Source organism: Penaeus monodon, chromosome 16, assembly GCF_015228065.2.
Source record: "Penaeus monodon isolate SGIC_2016 chromosome 16, NSTDA_Pmon_1, whole genome shotgun sequence".
In the NCBI taxonomy this organism is placed as follows: domain Eukaryota; kingdom Metazoa; phylum Arthropoda; class Malacostraca; order Decapoda; family Penaeidae; genus Penaeus; species Penaeus monodon.
This window is the reverse complement of record NC_051401.1, coordinates 17,337,590-17,352,185: the sequence shown is the minus strand read 5'-3', so window position 1 is coordinate 17,352,185 and position 14,596 is coordinate 17,337,590. Positions and strand designations below refer to the sequence as shown.

The 14,596-nt window shown below is 38.1% G+C and overlaps 1 protein-coding gene across 2 annotated transcripts; it reads left to right on the top strand.

Moving 5' to 3' along the window:
• The first annotated feature begins 2,478 nt into the window (after positions 1–2,478).
• On the top strand, positions 2,479–13,976 carry LOC119582594 (protein cereblon-like). Of its 2 annotated transcripts, none has more exons than XM_037930964.1 (9): positions 2,479–2,852; positions 6,149–6,261; positions 6,542–6,750; positions 7,360–7,512; positions 7,702–7,844; positions 8,004–8,164; positions 9,038–9,172; positions 10,903–11,096; positions 12,440–13,976. In XM_037930964.1, the coding sequence occupies exons 1-9, from the start codon at positions 2,585–2,587 to the stop codon at positions 12,627–12,629; spliced, it is 1,566 nt and encodes a 521-aa protein (XP_037786892.1). In that variant the 5' UTR covers positions 2,479–2,584; the 3' UTR covers positions 12,630–13,976. The 2 variants fall into 2 exon arrangements, with proteins under 2 accessions (XP_037786892.1, XP_037786891.1); XM_037930963.1 differs by having other exon boundaries at positions 2,480–2,852; positions 6,143–6,261.
• Positions 13,977–14,596: the final 620 nt, after the last annotated feature.

Here is a 14,596-nt window from a genome sequence, read left to right as displayed (position 1 = left end):
TATGTATGTACATATATGTCCCTCTGTACATTTCGCATAAATTCGGATTGTATATAAGACACATTTTGTTAGATCATATATCATCAGCTGCATCCACTATAACTTAAAATGTCGGCGATTTGACTGAAAATGTTGGTTGCCTTATGATGAACGTTCAAAGACTATCTAAATGGTTTAAATGCAAAAGTAAAGTTCCCACGATAAGGTACCTCTTTACCCAACAGCTGGTGCGACTCGTTGTTTTATCTCTTGTGTAAAACTGGATGAGCTGAACGATGTTGTGTAGGATCTGAACGCTCGACTACAATCGATCTGTTTTTTTGTTTTTAGGACTGGCGCCAAAACGAACCGAAACGACAGTAAAGTACCTAATTCGATTTTCCTGATCTTGGATTTTTTACACCATTTTTGGCCTTGAACTAATCACAATAAATTACTCATGACGAAAAAAAGAAATGTTTAGGGGGATTGACCCCACCCCAAAATCGCCTTTTTTATTTCTTTTTAGAATAAAATATTGAATAAAGCACGGATTTTGAAGAATAACAAGAGCCCCGGAATAGATGAAATAACGGCGGAGCTAATTGGGAATGCTGGCGAGAGTGTTGAATACTTCTTCTACAAACTCTGTACAAAAATATGGAATGAAAGAGGGTGGCCAGAGGACTGGGTAAAGTCAGTCTTTGCTCCCATGCCTAAGGGGGGTGACGCGCTCCAATGCAACAATAATAGGACAATTGCATTAATGGGTCACAGCAGCAAGATTTTGTTGAAAATTGTTGCTGAAAGAATGAAGTTGAAGTTAAGAGAGGAAATTGCAGACGAACAAGCAGGTTTTCGCCCTGGAAAGGGTACCAGGAACCAGATTCTAAATTTAAAATTGATCATGAAGAAAGGCAGAGAGCATCAAAAAGACCTATACCTGTGTTTCATCGATTATGTGAAAGCTTTTGATACTGTTGATCACGATATCCTCTGGAATAACATGTACATATGAAGTTTCCAAAACACATCATCCAACTAATAAAAGCCTTCGGCCGCGGTGGCCGAATGGTTAGAGCGTCGGACTCAAGACTGTCACACGGCAATCTGAGTTCGAGGGTTCGAGTCACCGACCGCCGCGTTGTTTCCCTTGGGCAAGGAACTTCACCTCGATTGCCTGCCTAGCCACTGGATGGCCAAGCCAGCTCAAGTCAGTGCCGGGTAAATAGAGATGGTGACTCGGTAAAAGCACCGGGCGGAAGGCAATGGCAAACCACCGCTCTAAATTGCTAAGAAAAAATCATGGAAGCCCATGATCGTCAAGGCCGCGGTGGCCGAATGGTTAGAGCGTCAGACTCAAGACTGTCACGACGGCAATCTGAATTCGAGGGTTCGAGTCACCGATCGCCGCGTTGTTCCCTTGGGCAAGGAACTTCACCTTGATTGTCTACCTAGCCACTGGGTGGCCAAGCCAGCCCAAGTCAAGTGCTGGTCCCAAGCCCGGATAAATAGAGAGAATGATTACCTAAAAGGTACCACCGGCACTCTCCGTGGAAAGGAACTGGGGACTCTACCACGTACTCACTCCAAGAGCATCACAACAGGAAAACTACAATTAAGTATCATGCTGTGACCACGGCGGCTCAGACATGAACCTACCGTTAAAAGAAAGAAAAAACTGCCTATGTAATCCTGCCATTATACGACTATAAGATCAAATATTTGATACAGGAGAGATTTCACAAGTATTAAATAACGAAAAATAGACAATGCAAGCCTGTTATTTTAGCAGCATTTCATCTCAGCCAGCTGCATCGAATAGCACTGTCGATTTTTTTGACTTTGGCTTTTGCTCCATACAAAAAAGTCATAGATAACAAGTACTAGAGAATCACATATTTTAATTAAAAAAAAATCGAAGGTCAAGACTGAAAAGTAAAAAAGCAGTGTACCGGCGCGTCGACGAAGAGAGCTTCTGTCACAGAATATATTTTGAATGTCAAATATCTTAAATCACTGGGAATAATGGGAGATGCGATATGCAAAATAAGTAAAGATGTTTGAAATATGCATATCTTTAAAAATAATTTCTGCTGGAATGATATTTAGAGATGAAATTTGGGATTTTCTATTAAAAGCCCGAGTCTCGGTCATCTAGAAACCAGATCCTTGATCTCTAAGTCCGGACGGTCCCCTTAGTCGTTTGTTTGAAAAGCTATCATAAGTCACTGAGTAAATTCAGTACACTTAGCTATGTGTTTCATATTATCAGTAACTGCATATGCTTCTAGGAACAATCCATTTTAGTCTGTCGTTTGCAAGATGTAGCTTAACAGTTCATCTTATCCACTAGTTAAACTGTCATCAAGCACCACTAGACATGAAAGAAACAGCAATAAAACTGCTTATTAGAGAGAAACGCGTGCGTCGAAAAGCCCCTGTCCCCTCCTCCGCCTTTCCCTCGAAGTCCCCCCTCCGGGCCACAGAAAACGGGCGTCGCCGCGTCCGACCGCAAGCGACCCGCAATAAACCTCCGCCACAGCCAGGGAAAGAAACTTCGACATTTCGGTTTTGGGCGAGTTCCGGCCAGTGAAGTAGACCCATGGCTGACAGGGATGACGGGCATGGGCAGGAAGATCGTGCGGAGAATATGGAGGAGGAGGTGGAGGGTGACATTGGTCGAGGGGGAGCTGACGGAGGCGCAGGAGGAGGCGGCCGCGAGCAGGATGTCGAGGCCATCGAGGAGGACGTGGCCCGAGGTGGCCAGGGACCCCCTCCTCAGGGCCAAGGGGCGCCGCCCTTGCTCGTGATGGACGAAGAGGAGCTGCCGCAGGAGTTGGTCCTGATGGAGGAGGTGGAAATTGAGGAAAGTAAGCAAACGGGTTTCTTTGTTTTGCAGCTTTTGTTTGTCTCTAACTCCACCTGACACCGTTGCCCTGGGTGTCATATTACACACCTGTTACTGTTGTTTGTAAACAAGAGTCAGGCTGTAAAATCTTACCACTGGTTCCCTGTTGGACAAAAAATCTCCAGGATCTTCAGCGTCTTCAGAATGTGTGCCTGTAAACCCAACCCGGGCCTGGATCATGCGATTTTTCTTATATCAGTCTACTTTGGCTTATGAGGATGTGGTAAGGTTACTGAGAGCAACGCACAGAGATGGAGGGAAATGGACACTGCCACCTTATAGGGCATAAAAATTAGCGTAAAAAACAACACAGGTACAAGCTGGTCCGGCCGCCTCACACTTACCGCGAAATGACGAAAACATCCGCTGCATTTCACCGCTCGGGCTGAGTCCACAACGCCCTCACACAGCCAGAGTTCTCAGCGTCGCTCTTTTTGTAAGTTGGCGCAAAGTGCTGAAGGGAAGGGGTAAAGAGGGACTTGACCCTCCTGTCTCGGGAAGGAAAGGAAAGGTTAGGCTTGGATTTGGGTTCACACGATACCCTGGCTTTGGGACTTGTCTCTGGAGGGCGAGTCACTCTCGGTAACAAATACCCTGAGGGTTCTTGATGATGTGTAGTGTGCATTTATAGTGGTTTTAATTGGCGCTAGTCAGTAATAGCAGTAATACTAGACCCAAGAAGGCCTATCCTCAGGGAATGGCAGGAGGCAATACTAGCTAAGGTGGCCACACTACGTACATTCATTAGTATCATAAGCTTGTAGACTTGAATGCTGTGAGCTTCCTGGGAAGGTCACTGATAACACTGTATACCCCCAGTAAGTTCTCTAAATACCCTTTAACTAATATTGTTTTTATATTTACTATAATCCATACATATGTAACATCCTCCCCCCCCATTATTTTTTCAATTGTTATGATAAAACCTAACACAATAAAATTTCAATACATATCAATGAATGTCACATGTTGAACACAAATCTACTGCCATTTTTTAATATACCTGCCATTTTGATCTTTATCACAAACTGAACTGAATGTGACGTATGGTGGTGGATACCAAAACTTCACATTGTTCGAATCCTATCATGAGCTGATAACTACAGGATTTCCAATGGTCCATGAGGGTGAAGTTTACCATCCTTCTCCCATGCATGAGAGAGCGCCGTCACCAGGGAAGACGTTATATCCATGCCTCAGGAACCTATTCTTACTCGCCGTTACCAGGGAAGACGTTATATCCATGCCTCAGGAACCTATTCTTACTCGCCGTTACCAAGGAAGACGTTATATCCATGCCTCAGGAACCTATTCTTACTCGCCGTTACCAGAGGTGTAGTGTGTGTCATGGAAAATCGCCTAGCATGAAAATATAAAAAATAACACAATGTTACTTTTTGTCATTATTTTTGCACAGGGTAAATTACTTGGAGAGATAATATTGAGTCTGCTCAATGAAAATGGTCTAGGTATAGCATAGCAAATGAGATTTATACTTAGGAAAATGGCAAAACAGTAGAAATAGTAATGCATATGTGATCACACACCTGAGAGTATCATCACTCAAGGAAGCTTAATGCCGGGATTTTGTCCACATGTCTGTGATTCCTAGACACTGCTTTCTTTAGTAGATAGAAACATTTTATTGAGCTTCCCTGAGAACTAACAAAAGACCAGCCAGTAACTGCTGATGCATCCATGATGTTCAGACAAAGACTAGTAATTCTCCCTAACTTGCAAAGTAGTGTTTAGACTGGTTCCTGTTATGATGCAAATTCCCTAGGAAGTGTACAAGCTGTCTTACCTGGAAACATATGGTTTAGGTTTGTTGGCTATTATTGGAGTGCTCTAAGAAGCATGGAGGCCAGGGCAGTTGATTGACAGTGTGTCCTTCGTAGTTACTAAATGTACATTAAATATGTTATTTTTATTTCTATAACCTAATTCATTCACACTATCAAGTGATCACTGTGGCTTCCACCCGTATAGCTCTCAAGGCAGGCAAGCAGTCCTCCATTAAGATCAACATTAAACTGTTTTCTTCTTTATTTATTTATTTATTTTTCTTTTCTTTCTTTCTTTCTTTTTTATTTATTTATTTATTTTTGTTTTTTCTTTCTTTCTTTCTTTTTTGACAATAAGTTGCCAATTTTATCTTTCTAGAATATACATGTTGTAGGTGTGTTGACATGCTGCAGAGGCTAGCACTGCTTGCCATCCCTGAGGCTAGTATTGAAAATCTGTTACTTTTCACACAGAGAAAAAGTGACGTTTGCACTATGGTATCATGTACACACGTTAGGACTACACTCATTTGAAACCTTTTATTTGGTCTGGTTTGAAAACAGTAGTGTTTAACAAAATCAGCCTATTCCTTGTGCTGTCGGTTTTCTTTCCTATGTATCTTCTATAGTGTATGAAAAAATCATAGCTATGCCTCTGACATATTTTTCATACCAACCCTGAGGTAAACCTTCCCATAAATGTATAAATATGCCATGAAAGCCACGGATTGGAGACAAATTTTGTATAATTTTGATTTAAGTGTTTTGGTAGGAGCTGTGCCAGTCCAAGAGTGTCACTGAAATACTCCATACCCTATTGAAGAAAATATGTTTTTTTCTGTTCTTTACTTTTGTAGTATTTCCTCTTTTGGTGTGATTATATTTACATTAATCCCTATGCCTATAGATCCTGGTATGTAAGGGTGCAATTATATATATATATATATATATATATATATATATATATATATATATATATATATATATATATATATATATATATATATATATATATATATATATATATATAGATATATATATAGATATAGATATAGATATAGATATAGATATAGATATGCTGTGAGTTTTTCCCATCACATTTTATTGTGGTAGTCTCTACATTAGTGTCTATAAAGGTTGATTTGGAATCAAGTAAGTAGACTGAGCAAAGAAAATATGAAGACTGCATGGGCCAGTACTGTGTAAGGAACTTTTGTAGTCTCTTCATTAATATGACCATTGATTCATCTGATTTTCTAGTCATTCTGTTCTGGCAATTTTGAACTATGTAAATCACACATCATAAATAGGTTTATGATTCAGATTTATAGATAACCGTATACTAAGATACTCAGCATATTTGCAGTTATTTTAGGCAGAGAATTATGTGTGTGTGTTTAATAGATGATTTTTTTTTTTTTTTTAAGTACAAGGCTCAAAAAATATTTAGTAAAGCACGGAGTGTTAGTTTCAGATGAAGACAGTTGGGCACAGTATGAGAGTTGTGAGGAATCCGATGGGGGCAATGGCAGTGGTGGAGAGGACAATGGAGAACAGTTCGATGCAACACTCCCTTCCAGACATGTTGTTAGTATTGGCAGTTTGTCATAATCACTTTCATTATTTTCTTCTTTGGAAGTCTGAACATTCTATTACTGGATACTGTTTAGAGCAGTTTGTCATAGCGAAGTGAAATTCTTAATTGCTAGTATTTTATTTGTATGCTATTCTTCACAAATGATATATAATGTTGAGTAGTCACATAGCTTATGCAGATTTCATGTTTATTGTTAATGAGTAAATAAATCACACACCAGCCAGAGGTTTTATGAAATGTAGTAGATACAGTCTCACTTGCATTTTTCAGTACCTTGGTGAAACCCAGGAACTCAGGGGCCGCACAGTCCAAGATGAAAATGACTACGTGACAATACCTCTGCTACTGCACAACTCCCTCATGAACCTTGTGCTCATACCCACACAGACTCTTCCCATGACCATCTTCCATCCCCTACATGTGTCCATGTTGCGAAACGTCATTGCCAAGGACCGCACTTTTGGCATTGTTCACACCAAGTAAAGTGTATTCATGTTCTTTTTTTTTCTTTCTTACTTTCTTTTTTTCTTTTTTTTCCATTTTCCTTTTTAGATTTCCTGTATTCTTATGCTTAACCCAATTCCTACAGGAGCTTTGTGTGCCAAACTGGACCACTCACCAAGCACTGCACATAGCCACTTCAGGGAAAATTATAATTTTCTCACCCAGGTTGGCTAGGGAATGAAGTTAGAAAGTGACTTTAACCTACTTTTAAGGTGCTGTAGGTTTTAAATCACTGTAGTAGTGGCCAAACAAGCAACCAGCTGTTTAGCACACATGTCAGGGTTTGTATATACATTCCACCTATCAGCAGTGGGTTAAGTTTAAGATTTAGGATTCATATTCAATTCTTTTATATTTTACACAGTGCTGTGTACCATAATTTTGACAAACAGATGCATTTGTGTGTGTGTGTGTGCGTGTGTGTGTGTGTGTGTGTGTGCACGCGCGTGTGTGCATGTGTCTGCATGTATGCACTCATGCCTGTGTGTATGTATGTATATATGTGATTATGTGTGTGTGTGTGTGTGTGTTCATGTTAATATATGTATGTATGTGTACATTAACCATTTTCTGTTCCTATTTAGACTCAATCAAGATGGAAACTCTGAGATGGCACGCTATGGCACCACAGCTGAGATATATGAGTACCAAGAAGAGGAGCTTACTGGAGCCCTGACTATCAAGGCAAAAGGGAGGCAAAGGTTCAAGGTTATGTCAACAAGACAAGAGACAAGTGGGTAAGTACAAGTTGAAATCTCTTTCTTCTCTCTTTCCTTCACTTATTAAGAAATACAAAAGGCATAGGATTAGAAAGTAAGAGAAAAAATGAATATGAAAATGGTAATTTTTGTGTAACTTACATGTATTAACTGAGGCTGTAAGTACTATATTTTGAATCAGTATTCTTTTGCTTCCCTTATTGCAAGATTAATTGTTGCAAGAGTAAAGATCTTACCAGAGATCCGAATGGAATGCCCTTTTGAGATGGTGCGTCTTCGATCACTAGACAAACTTACTCTACCTCGCCCACAAGAAGACAAGCCCTATGTTGCACATTCTCGTGACTTAGGTAAGGTTTACAGTGAAAGATGTTATTCATAAATCCACCTATAGTAGAGGGTACCACATTATTAGAGCAGAGAATTGTTTGATTAGAAATTTGTTGTTAACAATTAGAAGAGAAGATTGATGAATCAACTTCATTTTTTCTTTTTCTTTCTTTTTCTAGTAACTGTGAGGACAGCAAACAGCTGGCTTGTAAGGGGAAGAAATGCATGGCTGACACCTTGGCCATCCTGGGTTTATAACCAGTATGATGATCTCTTGCTTGCCCAAAGACTTGTCAATGAAATAAAGAAGACCACCATGATACAACCTAACTTGCTGAAAGTAAGTCTGTCAGTTTATTCTCAGTGAAACAAGAAATAGCTGAGTTATATTTTTTTGTCAAGTTTGTTAATAAGTGTTTGTCTTCAGAGTTTAATTGTTAAAACTTTCCCCAGAGCCAAGTTGTAGAATAAATGAAAATAAGTTATTTGAAGTTATTTGCCCACTGATTTTATAGTTTTAAAAAAGCTCCATTATTCATAGTACTGAAGTAGAAATGAATGATAATTGCCAGGAACTTTCCCAATACTATATTGTATGTAATATAAAATACCTGTTAGCCCTGTGAATTTTAACTTTTTTTAAGTGTGTGTTGCTGTTTTTTATATAACCATTGTAGCTAAAGCTTACAGATTTCTTAAAATAATTTCAAAAATAGGTATGAGTTGGCATAAGAAAGCTTTTCATATGTGTAGGGAAGTTTGGGTATCAAAATATTCAGTATGTATGATTAGTTGTAACATTTTTATTGTATTTGTTGCATTTTACAGATACAGAAAGGAGATAATGGTATAACTTTAAGAATTTCTATGTACAGTGTACTTTTCTGTTCTCTTAACTATAAAATCACCATTGGCATTGTGTTATTGGGCACATCAGATGCTGACTCAACTGTAAATGACCACCTTCCTTGATCTGGCTCACCAGCTTCAAGGAGTTGCAGTGAATATCCTGTTTGTTGTTTATGAAGTCTGAGGTCTCCCATAACCTTGTAGCTCTTTTCCAATTATTTATCAATTCTGAGGCCAACATCTCAACTTATAGTAAGAAGCTTAGAATGTCAAAGCTATTACTTTATACACCTGCATGGGGATGCAGTTTTGAGTATTCTTAAATTTTGATCCTTACACTACATGTTATTCTTATTCCTTGCAGTTACCCCGAGACCCTCAGGAATTGTCTCACTGGGCAGCCATCAACCTCCCACTTGATGATTCCCACAGACTCACCCTTCTTGGTCTTAACACACCAACACAACGTTTAAGATACATACTGTCTGTTATCAGTAAGGTACTGTCATTTTATCCAATTTGCTTCTTGGTATTAGATATAATGAACCCACTCATAACTGAATCATGTGTCAGAGCATAGGCAGAGTCAGCTGCTTGACATATTGATCAGATCACCTGGATCCAGGGGATTAAGTGTATGAATCAGAAGCACAAGAAACAAAAAAAAAAAAAAAAAAAACTTACTCTCTATGCTCTTGGCTGTGGCATAAATAATTTTTTAGGTAATGAGATTAACCCATAACTGAGGGGTAGCATTCATAGAGGCCGAGGCCTCGCTGCCGGGGGCTTATATCGTCGCCCTAGCATGCGCGACCACTCATGCCAAATACCAGCATCCTATGCCGTTTCTTCGTAATACTACGAAGATATGTTGTATTTTCAGTATTAATTATTTTTTACAGTCTCTGCTTGCCAAACTTCCTGATAAATCGAGACTGAAGGGTATTTTTGTTGTTATATAGACTCCATAGTTGATCATTATTCGGTCTATATTCTGAATAAAATAAGCAGTGTGCGGCATCATGGAGTTGAAATCGTCGGTTTGTTGCTTTTTTTTTTTTTTTTTTTTTTTTTTTTTTTTTTTTTTTTTTTTTTTTTTTTTATTGTTTTTGTTGTTGTTGTTGTTGTTGTTGTTGCATGGTAAAAATGAGAAAGTGTTAAAAACGACTTAATCACACTTTCACTAGCAAAAAAATAATCTTTTGCCGTGATTGTAACAAAAAAAAAGTCATGGCATGTCCATACATACTCTATGGCATGTGCGTACATGCCCCCGGCAGATGGTCCCGCCATGCCATGGCATGTGCGTACAAGCCACCCGTCGGCAATGGGTTAAGAAAGGCTTTAAGCTTATATTTGAGGGACTATTTCTACTCAGTGACTACTTTGCTCCCTACACATAGCACAAAATCTGGGCATTAGGCTTGCCCGAGTGACAACTCTCTTAGATATCTGGCTTGTGGGTCCACTCCACATGAACATTTGCAAACATTCGTTCTTCCCCTTTACGATATTATTATCTTTTTTTTCTGCATATGCATTTTTTATTTTACAATGTCTGTATTTGTTTATTTGATATATCATATCAAGACAGTAATAGACAGTTTTCATTGCACAGACTCCATATCAACAAGAGCAATAGGTAGCAATTTTTTTCTTTCTTTCTTTCTTTCTTTCTTTTTCTTCTTCTTCTTCTTAGTTATATTCAGGAATAGGATCCTGAGTATGGAAATGGTGTTCTCTCTGGAGCTGGCACTCTTTTAGTCATGGTTTCCAGATGGTATACTCCCCATTCATTTACTAGTCCTCCAAGAGCATTCATGGCAAGTCATTCCTGTCAGTGGCCTTCAGCCAATTGTATTTCTTGGCTGTACCAGGTGTGGGAAAGGTCCTTTTTCAGGAGAGTGGCAAGATATTTCCATATAATACTGAATTGTATCATGGGAACTAATTTGTTCCACACGTAATTTTGTTTGAATGTTTCTTTCTCACTTGCAAGTTGCTAATTCTTTTCCATATATATTGTATCTCAAAACTGAATTGATAAATCATACCTATCATATTTTTTTCATGTTTATATAAAATCAGTGTTTTAGTATGAATGACGTATGAATATTTGGTGAGATCCTATTTATGAAGTAAGATTCATGAAAAAGATTCAAGCTATTGAAGCAAAATTTGTTTAAAGAATGTAGTTCCAGCTAACATTTCCTTGGTTTAATCTTTCAGTGTAAAATGTTGATTTGTGTTCGCTGCAATGAAGTGATTGGTGACACAGCAGATATATTCTCTATGTCTGTGGAGGGACCTCAGGGAACTTTTGTTAATCCTGGAGGTTATGTTCACGAAATGTTAACTCTTACCAAGGCCACTAATCTCACTTACAATGGGCGACCATCCATACAGCACTCATGGTTTCCAGGGTAAGTGTTTGCTGTCGTTGTTATTCCATGTGTTATTCCATGTTATTCCATTCATACCATCTCAATCATTTGCTAAGTGGGAGCAGTATATGTGAGTGATCAGTTTCTGAACAACTTACCTTTCAGAAATTTCCTTTATAGCACTTTGTAGCATCCTTAGAGTTTGTAATAAAGTACAAGGATAGGTTGTCAGGTAACTAACATGGAAAATAGCTGATGCTACAGAAAAAAAAGACAGTCTTTCCTTTTATTAAGAACTTAAATTGATATTAAGTTTTCAGGAATAAAACTGATTTTCCAGCAACTCTGATAATAGGACGGTGCTTGATCCGTTTGCTAGACCAACAAAGGTTATATAATAATCATTTAATAAGGTTCCTCCAACCTTAGGCACTTCTCTCTTTACGTAAAGTTAAATGATTTTGTACCAGAATCAGTTTAATCAGAGCTACCAGTACTTTCAGAATATTCAAGTGTCCACTCATAAATTTGTCTTGATGAGAAGTAGTGGTGAACCATTAATTACCATAAAAGTAGTGGCATAATTCTGTTACTTAACCCCTCATTGTGCAGGCACACCTTGTATTTGTTTTTAGGAATGTGTAAAGAATTCTTTAAGGATGTGCATGCTAAAGCCAAGGTTTTCCTAGCATTATCCAAATGTGGAACCAGACTCAGATCATGAATTGTAATATCAGAGCTGAACTGTTCTTTGCTCAAACCCACTATTGTCTTTTGGATGAAAATGTATAGGAACATCATCATGTAGTTTTAACATCAATATAAGTAAATCTTGATGTCTACATTGAATACGTTTATTATTTTTTTGGTAAATTGTGATATATATACTCTAACAATATTTGGATAGATAAGTACTCATGCAAGACTAAGGATAAATTTTTTGGCACTAGGTAATAAGCAACAGTTTTAAAACGAGTCACGAGTCATTGTAAATAGTAAGATCAGTTTCTTTGCAATTTGATCCATAGTTTTTAGGGATTCATGTTTCTTCCTGATTAGACTAAAATAGCCAAAGACTCATAGCAGATAATAGAAAATTAGACTATTATGCTTTACATTGCTAATTATTCCATGAATCAATCTGAACACATATGCCACAGGTGTATAGTAATATACCACAAGTCCCAAATAGTGAAACAAGCTCTATGGACAGAGCATTATAAATCTTTCCCAAGCTTTCCTATTGTCAGTTACATGTCTTTTAGGGGAGTCTGCATAATTTAAAGTTTGTTAATGATCAATTTTTTTACTTTAATATCACTCATAAGACTGTATTTGTGTTTGACAATTGACCATTTTATATATTTTCATTATAATTCTAGGTATGCGTGGACCATTGCCAATTGCTCAAGCTGTCACAGTCACATGGGATGGAAATTCAAGGCAACAAACCGGAAATTGAAGCCCCAGAAGTTTTTTGGTCTTACACGAAAGGCAGTTAGAGCTAAGCTGTTTTGGGAAGGTGATGAGGGGGGAAATGAGACTTGTGATATGGGCATTACTTCAGGTTGATTGAAGCATTTCGTGCAAACTTAACAGATGCAGCACGTAAGGAAGGGAATCATAACATGGATACCAAGTTAAGATTTATTATTATATAACTTTCTCTGTGTATAGGAGTATTTCTTGATTGTTATATTGTTTAAACTCAGAATAGTTTTCTGTGGCACATTGTGTAATGGTGTCTACACTTTACATGCAAATATAGTAAGTTTCATCATAGCATATATTGTAGTGTAATACAATATATCATACCATTATCATATGTAAGACCTTGAAATATTTAAACTTTTTCTCAGCAGTGTTATGAAGGGTTGTAATATTAATCAATATCTAGTCATAAGACTCAAGTGAACTATATAGCCACACAATGTTTAGATGCAGCATTTGTGTTCAGAATTTTATTACAGTTGGGTGGAAAAGTCATGATGTTGAAATATGCCCATTCACTGTTTTCTTGTTTATGATATTAATTCATTTTTAGACTTCTTTGTTCCCTTACGTAATTTGGTGTATTTTTTCAAGCTTTCCATTTCACTTAGTAGTTTCAGATTCCTATTTTAATCAGTGGGAATATACTTGTAGTACCTTTTATGAAACTGTTTTAAAAAGCCTTGACAGCAAAAGACAAATACTCTCCCAGAAACAGTGAATGGTGCCAAAGGTATGGAAAGTGTCAAATGATAGTCTATAGTGAAGGTTTTACAGTTGGTAATAGACAAGGGAAATCAAATTGTCAAATACTGTATTGCAAGTCTTATAGGCTGGTTATATACTGTACATAATTTATGTAGCAGTGAACAGTGAAGTGATCTTATAACTCTTTATTTTAAAAGGCTTTGCCACTTGTGTTTTGGTCAGACAAAATTGATTTTTTTGTTGCTATGCTATGCTAGTTGCTGTAAGAGATAACTTGTGACTTTTTGGCTTAATCAGCAAATGTGGATATTATTATGCCGTATGTTGTCACAGTTCTTTGCTTCCCTTCTCTCTTTATGTTTTCATTATCTTACGAGATTTACTATTTATCTTATGTAGGTGATAGTAGTGTCATAAGTATTGTGATAATTCTTTCTGTTGATTTTCATAGTCAGTAGACCCGTTGTAAATGATTGTAATCATTTTGATATTATTTAAGCCTATTTTAGTTTGGATGGTTTTGAGGTTTATATCATTATAAGCATGCCCATTATTGTTTGTGAATGGAGTACCCAATATGTAAATTTGAGTGGCAACACAGCAACCTATTAAAGGAAGTGGGAGGGTTATTTCATTTGGATTGCTTGGTGGAAGGGAATTATGCTTCTCTCTCTCTCTCTCTCTCTCTCCTCTCTCTTGTTTTCTCTCTCTCTCTCTCTCTCTCTCTCTCTCTCTCTCTCCTCTCTCTCTCTCTCTCTCTCCCCTCTCTCTCTCCCTCTTCCTCCTCTCTCTCTCTCTCTCCCTCTCTCTCTTCTCTCTCTCTCCTCTCTCTCTCCTCTCTCTCCTCTCTCCTCTCTTTCTCTCTCTCTCCCTCCTCTCTCCTCTCTCCTCTCTCTCTCTCTCTCCTCCTCTCCTCTCTCTCTCTCCTCTCTCTCTCTCCTCTCTCTCTCCTCTTCCTCTCTCTCTCTCTCTCTCTCTCTCTCTCTCTCTCTCTCCCTCTCTCTTCTCTCTCTCTCTCTCCCTCCCTCCCTCCCTCCCTCCCTCTCTCCCCTCCTCCCTCCTTCCTTCCCTCCCTCCCCCTCTCCCTCTCCTCCCCTCCCCTCCCCTCCCTTTCCTTCCCTCCCCTTCTTTCTTCTTTCTTTCTTCCTTCTTCCTTCTCCTGTGCAGTAAATAACTTTGAGAAAGGAATTATTTCCCTTTATTTATTATTATTATTATTATTATTTATATATATATATAAAAATAGAGAAGAAAAAGTTAAGCTAGAAGTTTTTTTTTTTTTTTTTTAAGGAACACATTAAATTGCAAGAAAAAAAACAGAAGCTGCATACTACATAGTA